A 15,069-nucleotide genomic window follows, 5' to 3' on the forward strand; every position below is an offset into this window, starting at 1 on the left:
GAGGAAAGGTGATACGATGTGGGGTTATGAGTCGAGGCGTGAGCACAGCCTCTAGAAGCTGGAAAAGGCAAGGAAATGGATCCTCTGGAGCCTCTGGAGGGAGCACAATCCTGCCAACAGCTTGCTTTTGCCTCAGTGAAAACCATTTCAGAGTTCTGGCTTCCCAAATTATAAGAGAATAAACATGTGTTGTTGTAAGCAACCAATTTGTGGTAATTTATTACAGTGGCAGTAAGAAACTCATATGTTACCATTTCTAATGCTCTTCATTCTTTTGTATAGATGCATATTTCATTCTGATATCTTTTCTTTTTCTGTCTGAAGAACTTCCTTTAACATTTCTTTTCTAATGGTTCTAGTTGTGAATTCTTTCCGTTTTTGCAGTCTTTATTTTGCCTTTATTTTTGAAAGATATTTTCCCCGCATACATTGACATGTTTTTTCTTTAATTCTTTAAGGAGGTTGCCCCACTGTTTTCTTGCTTGCATTATTTCCAATGACAAATCTGCTGTCATCCTTATATTTGTTCCTCCATATGTAATGCATCATTTTTTTCTCTGGCTGCTTTTAAGGTTTTTCTCTTTATCACTGGTTTTGTGCAATTTCATAAATTAAACTTGGTTTAATTTTCTTCATATTTTTGGTGCTTGAAGTTTGTTGTAATTACTGGATCTGTGAGTTTATAATCAGCTTTCATTAAATATTGAGAAATTTTTGCCATTATTTCTTCAAATATTATTTTTCTGTTTCCTCACCCCTTTTCTCTCCTCTCATTTGGAGACTTCAGTCACATGTATATTAGGCTGCTCATAGTTGTCCCACAGCTCATTTTTTCTTTGTGTTTCATTTGGGATAGTTTCTATTGCTATGTCTTCAGTTCATGAATCTTTTCTTCTGTAGTGCCTAACCAGCCATTAATTTTCTTCTATAATGTCTAACCAGCCATTAATTCCATCCAGTGAGGTTTTTATTTCAGTCTCAGACACTGAATTTTTCACTTCTAGAAACTTGATTTGGGTTTTTTAAAAATATCTCCCATGTCTTCAATATAGTAACAATCTCTGTTTTAATGTTCTTGTCTGCTAATTTTAACATCTGTATCAGTTCTGTGTCAGTTTTGATTGATTTTACTCTTTATTGTGGGTTGTATTTTCCTCCTTCTTTGCTTATCTAGTAATTTTTGATTGGATGCAAGAAATTATTTATTTAACTTTGTACATTACGGATATTTTTGTATTCCTGTAAATATTTTTGAGTTTTGTTCTGGGACACATTTAAGTTACTGTGAAATGACTTTCAGGTCTTGCTGTTAACATTTGTTAAGCAAGACCAAAGTGGTGCTTTTCCTAGAACTACCTCACTATTGAGGCAAGACTTCCTGAGAACTCTACCAATACCCTGCAATATTATACTTTCAGAATTCCTGACCCTAAGTGCCAGGAACTTTTCCTTCTAATTTGTTCCCTTGCTTTAGGTAGTTTCCTCACATGTACCTGATATTGAGTATACTGAAGAATACTTGAGGGGGACCCTTTACGGATCTCTGGAGTTCATTCTCTGTACAGTTTTCTTCTCTCCAATATGAGTCCTGCAAACTCTTATTGCATTGGTGTCTACATGGACTCTTGGCAATATCTTTCCAACTGAAAGAGTCTGCTGGGCATTGTCTTTGTTTTCCCTCCTTGTGCTGGAAAATCTCAGGGTAGTAAGCTGGAACAATTGTAGGGCTCACCTTGTTTGTTTCCTGTCTCTCAGGGAACACATGCCTACATGGCCTGATCTCCAGTGTCTTTTAACCCACCACCATTTTGCACAGGTTTTTGACTATTTAAGGTGTGTGGGGGTGTGTAAATCCGGTCCTGTTATGCCATCTTAGTGAGAAAGGTTGTTTATATTTTCATGCTGCAATTCTTGGTTACACAGATGGGGTAGAGTTACTTACTAATTTGTCAGTTCCTTCATCATCACTTGTTAGGTATTTGGGATTTCTTTGTCCTCTATGTTTTTTGCCCCCACAATGTCCACCCCGTATATCACTTGGTTGATATGCAGTGATTCTTAATTGAGGCATATACATCAGAATCACCTTGGTTTGGGTGTTTCTGGTTCCATAAACGTATTTGGTTGATTCTAATGAGCTCTCTGGGTTTACTGAGCTTCCATTCCTTGTCTTCTAAAAATCTGCTTTTAGTTCAGATAGATGGCAGAGGGTTGTAAAGCATGTGCCTGCTACTATACAGTCATAATAATAAGCACCAGTAGTTTTTGAGCCCTGACTGTGTGTCAGGCATATTGATGAGATCTTTATGTATATTATCTTACTTAACTTTCACAGCTCTCCCCTATGGTAAATTCCAAAAATTATCACTTTCCATTTTACAGATGAGGAAACTGCAGCTTAGGGATGTTGGACAACTAGCGAAAGTTTACACACTCATAAAAATAAGATTAGTCTTTTACAGTGGTGCAACCTTCACAGGGCACCAAACACCTTTTATAATAGAAAATAGGTTTCCCACCTATGAAAAATGGGTGACTGAAGCAGCTTTTTGGTTCTTGGGGGAGGTGAGCTATTGATCTCTTTATGGGAGACCTGGTCCTAGTAGTCAAGCATTCCTTGATTCTTGGTGGGAAAATATCCTGCAGACTGGAAATATGGATTCCTAAAATACAAGGTTTTATTTTCATCCTAGTCGACTTGTGGCTTTGCAGGAAGATAGAAAAACCAAGAAATGGAAGAAACAGGATGTTTGCCTAGGCAGCACCAAGCTCTGTGCCTTTCCAGGGCTAATCAGTACTTACAGCAAATTCATCATCTCCTTTGCTGAAGACGAAGCAGGTACAAATTTGTACAGTTATTTGATGTCTGCTTTCTGGAATTTCATCATAGGCATTGACTGAACATTGGTTTAAACAGTAATTTCCCCTTCTACTATTATCACTATCATTTTGTCATCTTTTATAATGTACTAGACACTGTTCTAAGCATTTCACATATCTTGTCCCATTTAGTAATCACAACACCCCCGTGATGTAATTATTATGCTCATTTCACCAATGAAGAAACAGACTGACTATGCCAACCTACCCCTCCTTGTTTGAGCCACACGACCATCATGAAGGGCAAATCATGGTCTATGCTTTGGTCCTTTTAACCCTTTGACTATGAAGAAGGTTCATGTGCTCCCCACCACCCCAACATTTATTCCAAACTGCAGTTATAGGAACATGGACATCCTGCTGGTGTTCTCTGGGACAGGGAACCTCTAGTAATCAGCTCTCTGGCTGGGTGGGGCTCTCTCCTGACACTGTCAGGAGTTTGTGAGCAAGGGAGAATTTCTTACCTGAGAAATCTGAGGAAAGGGCAGACAGCCAGGTAAGAGGTTACTCAACAGACTGGGCATATGTTAAGGTACCAGCACAGCAAGGCATGTGCATGCGTATGCATGTGAGAGGGAGGCACTCAGCTGCAGTACGTTTCCAAAAATTATGCAATCAGAAAACTAATTTTTAATTTTAGCTTTACATTAGTTATGTTTCATTTTGAAAAATAAAATTTTCAAATTTTAGATGAAATGTTTAAAAAAAATTTTCTTTTACGTGAGTACAGTGATCTCAAGTATTTGGCACTGGATCTAGCCATGGTTAGAGGCAAAGAAGAGAAGAAAATGATTTCTCAGGGTTCCTTCCAGACCTAGGATTCTCTATAAATGTAAACCTAAGTGCTTGGTTTCTTTCCACTCTGAGCTGTGGGGTGGCTGTACAGGACTGTTACTTGAGTAGGATTTAAGGAGGTCCAGTCTGCTCCTGGACCCTTTCCTCTTAGCTAGTTGATGATTAGATAGTTTGAAATGAACATTTTATAGGAACAGAGGTTATTTTGGAAAATCCAAGCATTTTTAATAGAAAAAAGTCTATGTGAGTTCCAAACTGGAAGTCCAAAGGTATAAGAAAAGGAGAAAAACCACTGGCTGGCAGGATGATGCTTAGTGGAAAGTGGATGATGTGGATATTACAGGCGCTGGTGGGGCCTCTCCCATGCTGGACTCCCTCCCCCAAATGTGGGGGCTCCTGGAAGGTGGCCTGGAGGCAGGTCTGCCAGGGACCTGGGGTGGCCGTCTTCTGTCGCTTGCTCCTCTGTAGAAGACCATAGGAACCCTGATTTGGTGGTTTGGTTTGTTGTGCCTGTCGGTGTTTTGCAGGAGAAAACAGGCAGTTTTTGAAAACCAGTCAGTACATCTGGCAAACAAAACTAACGTCCTTGGCTGAATTTAATGGAGTGAACTTGCCAAGGTACTCCCAGGCCAGACTTTGCCCAGGGGCAGCTCAAAAGCCAGTCAGGCTGTTCCTGAGGCAAATTATTTTCTTTTTGCATTGCTTGCTTTTGTGTTTTTGCATCAACTGATTCATATTATCTGTTCTTGGCATATTCTTCTCCACTTAGATACATTTTTAGATTTGAGCATTATTTTGCTGTTATCTATCACTGGCTTTAGGTAACTCACTCTTTATTTGCACTCGAACTCTGCCTCAAGTATTGCGACAGATTGCTTACTGAGTGCTTAGTGCTGACAGCTGGTGTAAATGAAGAACTGCTGCGTGAATTGCTGGTGTGGAGTGCACGTTGCTGACTTTGATCCATGGGATTTCTGAATGTCAGTCACTAAAGCACATTCCCAAGACGGCTAGTCAAAGTAATAATGTGTGCAGTAAATACACATGGCGTGCACTTTATTTTACATGGCATGTTATAGTATTTGGGGTTTTCCCCCGCTAAAAAATATATTTAAAAAATCAGTTGGAAACTACAGATGAAATCCACCTCTAGCATTGTTTTCCCCTAAAAATATGGCATGAAGTCTGTGGCACACCGAAGACATAATTTACACAAACTATAGCCATATAGAGGGGATATGCAGCAGGGCGGGGTTTCAGTTCCTCTGTTAGAGCCAGAAGGCCTTTGCATGTGGAGGGGCCCCTGCCCTGACCTCATTTACCTAATAGTAGAATCACGTTGGATGGTGCCTGGGGTTTCCAATCAGACAGGGCAAACTGACTCTAGGGTAGGATGTATCTTAACTCCTCAGACCACTTCCTAAGGGAAGATTTTAATATAGTTCATCAGTGCACCAAACCCTGATCCATCAGGCAGCTGTTACCCTGTGTATGGGGCTCTGCAAAGATTCAACATGCGCCTCACAATCCACACAAGACAAACATTGGTCACTGTTCTCCACAAATTAGAGGAAGAAAGTGGTTGTTTAAATAACACATAGCTGTATAAAGCTCTAGGCTTTTCAAGTTTGCAACTTAATAGACTTTTTTTCCCCCGGAAAATTGAGAAAGAGTTGCGTAAGGCACACTATAGCAAGTGAATTTATTTCAGTGCAATTGCACAAACACTGTGCCAGGTTCACAAAGCTGCTTAAGACCCAGCACTGGCCCTTCAGAAGTCAAGAAATAAGAAAACGATAGTGACTACTGATTACTGAACACTTTCTAATTGAATACCTAACGATCATTTGAGGCACTGTGATCCCCAATTTACAAAAGAATAAATAGCTTGAAGGTTATGCAGGTTAAGAGGTTCCCAAGATAACACATCTAGTAACTGGTGTTACCAGAACTCAACCCAGACTTACATAACTCTGACGTAGGGGTTCATAACCCTGCACTGTACTGTCCCTCACAGATAACTACTAAGCAAGCTGGAACGAGGTAGTTACTATGAGAAAGGAGCAATGTTTTCTGGAGTTCAAATAGGAAGAAATGGGAGAAGCCAGTCTCTTTCTAAAAGAGATGCAGGGGAGAGTGTGTAGAGGTGGTTCTAGTGGGGCGTGGAGAGGACCGGGAGCAGAGGCTGCAGAGTGTGTGTGGGGTGTCCCAGGGAAGTCAGGAGCCCAAGCACTGAATGAAGGAGGAAAACGAGAGAGTGAGGAAACAAAAGGACTACAGAAGGGGCAAAATAAAGTGGCTAACAGGTGGTCCTCAGCCTGTAGATTTCCTGTTTCCAAGGTTTCACGGGGAATCCTTAAAGGGAGATTCATTGAGGCGAAGTTTCCAAGAGCAAAGAGATAAGGGAGAAGCCTGTTTGGTTCAATAAACATGAGCATATAATCACCTCTGCTGGGCTGTACTCTGAGCTAGTCTTTGGGGTTTCAAAGGCAGACTTCCCTCTTAAGAAGCTTTCAATGTAGTGAAGGCCTGCTGTTGGCCAGGGCCCGGGGCTCCAACCAGGGCCTCACTGCATTCTGGGCTGTTCCCTCATTTTGACTGTTTTCTGCATGTGCAGCTCTCTCTAGCCCTCCTGATGTGCTCTTCCTCTTTCCCTAGGGGAGCTGTATTTCCTGGCCACCTCTTACCCAAGTGCCCACGTGCCACATGGATCTATTTACAAATTTGTTGATCCCTCAAGGTGAGATTTGGTGTCATTTTCTTCTCAAGTACATTTTTATTAGTGCTTTTCTCCATGGAAGGCCAGAAAAAAAATAATGGTCTCACTCCTCAAGAATTAGGAAGAATTATCAACAAAGTAAATCTAGATGAAAGATGCTCTAGAGGGAAAGTAGTTTGGACAAACATCTGTGTAGAACCATATGTCTATGGGAATTATGGAATATTCGGGAAATGGTCTGTTTGTAGTTGGAAATGAGGATCTCGAACCTTCCTGGGATGACTAGTCTAGGCCTGTGGCTTGCATATTTTTGTTTTTAAATATGCTTCTGGAAATTTCTGTCTGGGCTCATCTGACAAGAGGTGTACACCTCTGACCACCGAGTAAGCATTGCTGCCCCATCTCTTGGGCTTGGCTGAGGTCTCAAGATCTTTGGCAAATACCTTGAACTGTCAGGTTTTCCAGTGTCTGCACATGACCTTTTCTGGAATTCAGTGGCAGTATCTGTTCACTTGGAGGACTCTCTGCTGTTTACTTATGCTCACTTACCCACCTCGCTCAGGGGCTGACCGATCTCCACCAGCGCAGGCAAAAGCCACAATACAGCTTCACACTGTGAGGCAGTGGACTCTGTGGCCAGAGTGTCTGTGCCTGGGGGGTGATGCCGTATATCCATCTTGAGGAGTCTGGGCAGTGCACAGGATTTATCTCAGGATTCTTGCTCAAAGCAAGAAAGTCTCCCCATACTGAGCCTACAGATGGTCCTGCAGAGGAAAACTTCCCTCTGAGGACTGTGGTAGCCATATCTGGGTTGCTGTTCAGTAGACATTAGGCAAATAGGTCCAGCCACTGGACAGGGCTCAGGGCCATGGACTTGCTCAGCTTCCATTTGGCAACAGTGTTCTCAATTGTGTGTTCTCAGAAGTTCCTGGAAGAGGCTCAGTCCCTGAGGCTGTGCCTGGGGTGCTCTGCTGATAGCGGAGCAGGGATTGCCAAGGTGTGAATTTGGTACTGTGCTGTCTCCACTGCTGTGTCTGCCCAGTGCTTGGGGGAGGCAGCAGCTCCAGGGTCTGCAGTGTGCTTCTGATGGCTCAAATGCCTGGGGGAGGAGTTCCACTCTTTCCACTAATGGCTTCCTGTGTGAATCCACTTTTCTTTCCTTTGGCAGTTGCTTGATCTCGTTGGGCTATAATGTAACTCCCCTCTTTCACAAGAGCAGTCATGAGAGGCCATACAGAAAGCAACTATAGCGGCTTTTCCACACCGAGGACATTTTTGCTCGTTCACCTTTTTCTCAGGTTGACATTTATTGAGTTATTCTGCATGCCAGCCCTATGCTAAGTGCTGTGTATGTAGCTGTCATTTCGTGCTGACAGAATCCCAGTGAGGCAGGGGTTAACTTCCTCAATCTACTGATAAGGAAACCGAACCCTTGGCAAGTGAAATTACTCGCCCAAGGCACAGCCAGTAAGAGAGTGTCCAGGATTAGAGCTCAGTTCTCTTCGTGGATCGAAGTCATCTTGGCACTACTACCCACTCAGTTCAGTGTCATTACACGGAGTCACGCAGCCTTCCTCAAGCTTCTGTAGCCATGGACCAGACTTTGCCAGCTCATTCACTCGCCCGTCTGTGCACTAAGGCACCAGTCCCAGCGTTTGAGGGGCAATTGACTGATTTATGCATCATTTGTCCCTCCCATCTTTTCTTCTTGCCTTTCCTGTTACCTGGGGCCTATTTCTTAGCCTTTGTGTGCCTCAGTTTCCCCTCTGAAAAATGGGGATAATAATAGTATTTATCTCATAGGGTTGTTATGAAGATTCAATGAGTTAATTTTATAAAGTGTATAGAACTGTGTTTGTAAAATAAATATAATACTAAATAATAATAAATAATATTACTTTTTTTCCTCCTGGGGTAGGGGTGATGGCAGCAAGAGATGGCATCAGAGCAAGGCAGAGAAGGCTGTAGGGACTGTCAAGAAGGCCCAGCTCTGCTCTGCATAGCAGGAGTGCTCTCAGCCTCCAGAGTCCCTTTTGTGTCAGAAGATGCAGTCAGGGCACAAGCAGTTTAAGTATGAGTGGGCTAAGGGCTGTGCCGTGAGTTCTTGAAAGATTTTTCTTTAAAGAGAATCACCACTGCCAGCAGCACCATCAAAAGCAGTAGAATTATCATCATGATCATCATCTGAGCACTTGTTATGTGCTGGGCGCTGTTCCAAGTATTTTTAATTTCCATCAATCACTGCTGTGTGCCAGATACACAGCTCTCATTCCATCTTCGCCATCTCCCCACGAGATGGGTAGTATTATTTCTTGCATTTTACAGATGTGCGAATTGAAACTTTGCAGGGTTTCCTTGCCCCTGGTCACCAGCATTTGAACCCAATAGTCTGGCACCATGCTCCTAACCCCTCACTGCACTGTCTCCTGAGGCCCTTTCTCCTCTCCACCTGAGCTCGTGGTGTATTTCCTACTACATCTACCCCATCCCCATGGATGAGTGAGGGCTGACCCCAATTCTTGCAAATGTATGCCTTCTGGTGACCTTGATTTCCTGCTCGCATCATCAGAGTCTGTGTCCTCAACCTTTCCGTCTGTGTTTCTAGGTGAGCACCTCCAGGCAAGTGCAAATACAAGCCAGTGCCAGTGAAAACCAAGAGTAAGCGGATCCAGTTCCGGCCACTCGCCAGTGAGTCTGTCTTTGAGTATCAGGCTCAGGCCTGGGTGTGGAGGCACACGCTCGGTCCCCTGGTGGAGGGGCTTGGTTTCTCTCCTTTATGGGTTGTCTTTTACTTGTGGCTCATTCTACACACCTCCTCTGCATACCAAGTGAGTGGGAGGGACACCTGCTTCTACTGTGACCTGTTGTCCTCTAGTCATTCATTCATTGAATCATTCATGTGTTTATTTATTTGGCATCATTCATTTAGTACTTACTTTGTCACAGGCACAAAGTAAGCCCTGTGGATACAGAAATGAACACTTAAGTCTCTGACCTGTAGTAGCTCAGGGTTGAATGGAAGGGGTGGGTAGGGCAGGCAGGTAAAGAAATAAATGTGGCACTGAGCTTCTGGTACAAAAGGGTGCCAGAGCACTGAGAACCCCTGCAGTGGGACTTCTTCCTCCGGGTAGGTGGGGAATCAGGAAAACTTATAGAGGAGGGACTCTATATCAAGGGAACTATCCCAGAGCCATGTATCACCCAAGTGACCCTATTACAAAAGTAATATATTTAGATGAAGGCCAGTTACGGGCATTAGAAATATTAATTAACAGAATTTGTATTAAAGAGTGCTCATACAGTTACTGGTTTCCTGAGGGTGCTTTCCCTTATAGTCCTTTCCAGGACTTGTATACCTCCAAGAAGCCAGCTTCTCCCACGAGCAGCAGGAACACATTGCGAGGGCCTGGTACGAAGAAGAAAGGCAGAGTGTGGTCCCCAGGTGCCCAGGGGGAGAAGAAGAAGAAAAGCCACAGTAACAGGATGAGGCAGTCAGTTGGCAGAAGTCTCCCCTGACCTTTCAGGGACGTGAACGAGGAAGATGGCCTTGCCAGAGGGAAGCCGGGGCTCAACACTGATCTTAGAAGTCTGGGGGTGGGGGTGGGGGTGGGGGCAGAGAGCGTGGTTCAGGGCCCACGTGCTTTTTCTCTCCCCGGGAAATGGTGCTACGTTCTGCATAAGCGGATGCACCCGTCTGTCTGCAGCGCTTCTGCACCTGGGGTATCGTGTGCACCAGTCTGTGCACCTGCTTGGAAGACCCTGCATGTCTCCCTTTTGTCTTGTAAATGCCAATGACCTAAGGTAATAAACCAACATTTGCTGAAACTGACCCACTCACTTTGTTTGTGTGACACTGGGAAATCTAGTGTGCCTCTCCGAGCTTGCCTGACAACCAAGCTTCACTTTCCTGCCTTCTCCAGGCCCAAGAGGTGGCCTGTGACAGTCTTCCACAGAAAGCTCTCCAGAAATGGTCTCCTCCTTTCCCGCAGTCCACAGCTCAGACAGGTGCAGTCTGTACCTCCAAGCACCTCCTGTTTGACACTGGCAAATAGCATAATAAACCTAATATGTTTTTTGAATACCTATTGTGTGCCTAGGTTAGGTACTTTATCTTGAAACCCCAGGCTGGCTTCTTACATGTTGCCATGTAACCTCTGTTGAAGATGAGGAATGTGAGTGATTGTGAGGTTAGGTGACTTGGCCACAGTGGCAAGGGCTCAGGGGACAGTTCAGCTGGACAGCTGTGCACCTGCCTCCCTGGAGGCCTCTCAGAAGGATTGTGCCTTTGAACCAGGTTTGGAGGAATTAAGAACTAAGAGAGGGAATGATCCCTGCCTTCATGAAATTCTCCAAATCATGCAAAACGTACAGAACAGTGTAGGCAATTTGGTTTAAGGAGAACAAAAGCATAAAATAGCAGCTGTTAAGGACTTTTAGAGGTCATGTGATCACTGCTTTTAGAGAGGGTTGGACATACTCTGGACAGATTTTTTACATTTCCACAGATGCAGATTCTGTCTTTTTTCCAAATATTTGAGCTTACTTTGTCTCACTTTGCTCATACAGTCTTTCTTCAAAGACATATGGCAAAAATTTGGTCTGTCTTGGAAGTGTTTGAGCTGGGGGAAAGTGCTCAGAATTCACGTATCAAAGTAAAGGACCACACTCACTAAATTCAAGGAACTCTGGACACAGGCTTTGAATAGGAGGGTAGTGGGTGGGTCTAGAGAAGGGAACTGAATGGGACTCTGAATTAGGAAGCTAGGCAGAGGCAGAGTGTTCCTCTCTGGTGAAGTGGCTTTATTTTCTGGAAGATTTGTGAGCTTCCAGTGAGCTTTCATTGAAGGGGCCAGGACTGTTAGAAGGGAATCTCTAGGGCATATCACAGTCAAAATGTATTCAGCTTCCTTACAGCCTAGGTGTTGAACATTTCAGAAAGTGTAAAAAATACACACATACACGTGTCTGCTCTTTCTAGAGACCAGGTGGTGTCAGGGGAATGAGGAGGAATGAGGAGGACTGGGAATGGCTGGAGGGAGACGGGATTAGACTACTGCAAACACATCACTTTCTTACTAACACTGTTACTTGATAACCAAGTAATTCAAAGTAGTCCCAATGTTGGAGGAAGGGTCTGGGGCGCCTGATAGCCAGTCTCAACCCACCCTGTCCTCTTCTTACCAGGTTCTTGACTCCACCACAGGAAAGAATTCAAGGGCAGTCACAGTAGAAAGTGAGAACAGGTTTAATGTAACGAATAAGAGTTACAGATTTCACAAAGTGTGGCCTACCTGCAGAGACTGAGCAGGGCCTGCACCAAGTTTCATACCAAAGTAAGAAATACACACTTAAAGTCTAGTGTAGTGTGCATGCTGGCTTAAGAGAGTGAGCAGCCACTTGCCAAAAGTAAGTTTGATACAAAAGAAAGCATACACACCTCAGCCTGAGAGGTGTGGGTTGGCTCCAGGAAAGTGAGCAATAACTCTGCCTTCTGCTAGGATTCAACTTTTATAGATTTGCTGTCTAATACATATTTCTGCTACCTATTCATGCTACCTAGGGAATAGACACTCCATTTGACAGAGAATGCTTGGCTATCATGATTACATAACCCCTTTCTACTGAGCATGTCCAGCCACTGGATTTGCATAAGTCAACCCCCTGAGGTCTCCATTTCCCAGGTTGGTGCCCAAAATAGGTCCAACAAGCCACAGTAACTCTCCTCTAGGGGAGGGCCCAGAGGGGGTGCCTGAGACCTCAGGGAGTGACTTGAAACCCAGAGATGTGTCTGGAAACCCGAACCCAGGGAAGCTGAGCACCTCTTGTCTCAGCCCTGGTACTAAGGATCTGAAATGTCTTTGCAAGGAGGCGTTCCGTGTTAGTGAAGTGCTAACCCTTCTGTGGTAATTAGGCTATTTTTCCTGCTTCAGTGGGTCTTATTTCCTCAGGGCAGTCTGAACACTTCACCTCCACAGCATTCCTAGCTGCAGCTGACCTGACCACAGCAGGGCGAAATGACCAACAGGAGCAGGGTGTGTTAGTGTTTCTCCAGAGCTAAGGTCCGGCAAGCCGAAATGCAAAGTCTAACAGCTGCATGAGCCCCAAAGCTAACTCAGTTTAAGAAGTACATTCCGTCACTCTTCGTAGAGTTACACTGGGTTGATATTTAATCTCATCTCAACGGTCGCCACGCTTACTGCCTGCCGGGCACAGTCCCGCTGCGGGCAGACCAGAGGCGGACGAGGCTCCCCGCGCACCAGTCTCAGGGGAGCGCGGGTTAACGTCGCCTGAGCCAAGGTCGCCAGCCACGCGCGCCCCCGGGCGAAAGGTGAAGAGGGCTGCGAGCGGGCGCACAGGGGTAGTGTAGAGTTTTCTAGCAGCCACACTCAAGAATGAGGTGAAATTAACTGTGACTGTATGTTCTACATCCGAGACATTATCATTTCAACAGGGCACCAACGACGAGGTGACTGACGAGTTTGCGTTTCCGCCTATTTGGTGTTTAGGCCGAGTCGCGCCCGACCCCGCGGCCGCCACTGCCCCGCACCCAGTCCTTTCCCAAGCTCCGGCCCCGCTGTCCGGGAGTGAGGCCGTGGCGGGCACGCTCGGCTGTCCACAAAGGACTGGCCTGGCGGCCGTCGGGAACGCGGGGACAGCCGCACGCAAACGGCCCGCAGCCTCGGCTCGCCCCGCGCCTCAGCCGTCCTCGGGCCAGGCCGGCCACAGCGCCCCCGCCGGCCGCGCCGCGTCACTGCAGGCGCCCGCTGCCCGCCGCCCGAGGCTCGCGGCGGGGCTCGCGGAGGGCCCGGGCTCGAGCGTTGACCCTCGCGCCGCCGCTTCCGCTGCTGCAGCCGCGGGCCGGTCCTGCCGGGAATGCCCAGCCGACCTTCCCCCCTTCCTGCCTTTTGTGGCGCTCTGGGATTTTCTCTTCTGGGTCACTTCTAAGCACATGAAGGATTCCAGTCGTCTGCACGTCAGCAGGACTATCGTTTAATACTGCCGGAAGTAACGTTTTCAGAAGTACCTCCTCCATTTCGGAGTCTCCATTCTGTATTTAAATGATATAATAATAAATTAAAAAAAAAAAAAAAAAAAAAGCATTTATCAAGAGGCCCCAGCGAGGATCGAACTCGCGACCCCTGGTTTACAAGACCAGTGCTCTAACCACTGAGCTATGGAGCCTGCTTGCAGCGTGCTGTGTCAGGATTCAGGGACATTGAAAATAACGTCGCTTTAGCTGGCAATCTGTGAGAATAAACGACCCATATAACATGCATTCATCATCGATAGCAATTACAAACACTACGGAAACGCCAAAGAGAGATGCTTGCAACGCATGGATGATAAGTGGAAAAAACCGAATCTCAAAGTCCTGTTTTTGTGATTACAATACACTAAATTGCATGTACATTAGGCATACAAGGAAAAATGAAAAAGTGAAATCATGTTCAGGGAATACTATGAGTCCACGTCTTAAAAAACTCTCCAATCTTGTTTCTACAATAAGTTGTATAAAGTTTGATAGTTACAGGGAAGTTATGAGGGGTGTCTTTGCTCTCATAAGTTAAGCTACTGATTATAAATGAATTAAATGATACAACACGTATTCATCGGCATTCACAGAATGCTACTTGAGATGGAGCGAATTTCTCTTTTTTCAATGATTGCGACCGGGAACTATGCCTCATTCCCTTTTGCTTAATGATCTATTTATTGAAGGAATGAAACTGTGGCCACAGCATTCTTGCGTGAAGGAGCGAGAATGATCGCGCCCTGCCAGTGCTCTGTGGGCCTCCCTCCCTTACCTCTCAGCGTCTGCTCAGTGAGCCCTTTCCTGACCCTGTACTTGCAGCTGCACTGTCCTTCTTCTCCTGCTCTTTTTACTCCACACTTCCAACGTTCTTCCATACTAATGTGCTTGCTATGTTTATTATTCTTCATCTGTCTCTCCCTGTTAGAATGTCAGCTCTTTGAGGGCAGGAGTTTTTATCTATTTTATTCCCTGCTCTATTCTCAGCACCTAAAACAGTGTCTGACACATAGTAGATGCTCCATAAATGTCAAATGAATGCCATCTGGGATGATATTTTAGTAAGACAGGAGAAATCAGGAAAACGCTTTGGGAGACATCTCTTCATCACTCTCCCTTGTCTCCACTTTCGCTATCTCTCCACCTAAGCTGGGATTTTGTAGCACCCTTCAGTCTCCTTAGGCTTTCTGCTTTTCTCTTGTCCTGCTTCCTCTGACTGTTGCTCTGAGATTTACTGCCTAGAGCCTGGCTTTCCTGCCTCTGCTCCAGGATCCCTCAGGGCCTTCTCACTGTACTCGGGATAAAGGCCAAACTCCTCAGTCATTTTCACCTTCTGTATACAAACTTTTCCTCCTTCTCAAGCTGATCCACAGGCACCTTCATTTCTTATCTTATGTGGTTCTTTTTGCCTGAAACATCTTAGCCTGATTTTAATGTCTCACATCATTGATAGCTGGCCATTTTCCATCTCAGAGGTGATTTCGAGGAGTGTATTAGTTTTCTAGGGCTGCTGTAACAAAGTGCCACACACTGGGTGGCTTAAACAACAGAAATGTACCGTCTCTCAGTTCTGGAAGCTAGAAGTCTGAAATCAAGGTGCTGGTAGGGCTGGTTCCTTCTGCCGGCAGTAAAGGAAGAGTCTGTT

General features: G+C 45.1%; 1 protein-coding gene and 1 non-coding gene across 2 annotated transcripts in view; one reads left to right on the forward strand and one right to left on the reverse strand.

Moving 5' to 3' along the window:
• Nucleotides 1-13,388, forward strand: part of LOC134390172 (HHIP-like protein 2) — a 29,905-nt gene extending 16,517 nt beyond the window's left edge. The window contains 6 exon segments of the mRNA XM_063113439.1: nt 2,694-2,839; nt 6,334-6,415; nt 9,000-9,152; nt 9,730-9,885; nt 12,608-12,752; nt 12,846-13,388. Of these exon segments, the coding sequence (XP_062969509.1) occupies nt 2,694-2,839; nt 6,334-6,415; nt 9,000-9,152; nt 9,730-9,885; nt 12,608-12,752; nt 12,846-13,388 (1,225 nt within the window).
• Nucleotides 13,389-13,503: 115 nt separating this feature from the next.
• On the reverse strand, nt 13,504-13,576 carry TRNAT-UGU (transfer RNA threonine (anticodon UGU)). The gene has a single exon. It is a non-coding gene; the product is annotated as a tRNA-Thr (tRNA).
• Nucleotides 13,577-15,069: the final 1,493 nt, after the last annotated feature.

The sequence above is a fragment of the Cynocephalus volans genome, chromosome 11, assembly GCF_027409185.1.
Source record: "Cynocephalus volans isolate mCynVol1 chromosome 11, mCynVol1.pri, whole genome shotgun sequence".
Classification (NCBI taxonomy): domain Eukaryota; kingdom Metazoa; phylum Chordata; class Mammalia; order Dermoptera; family Cynocephalidae; genus Cynocephalus; species Cynocephalus volans.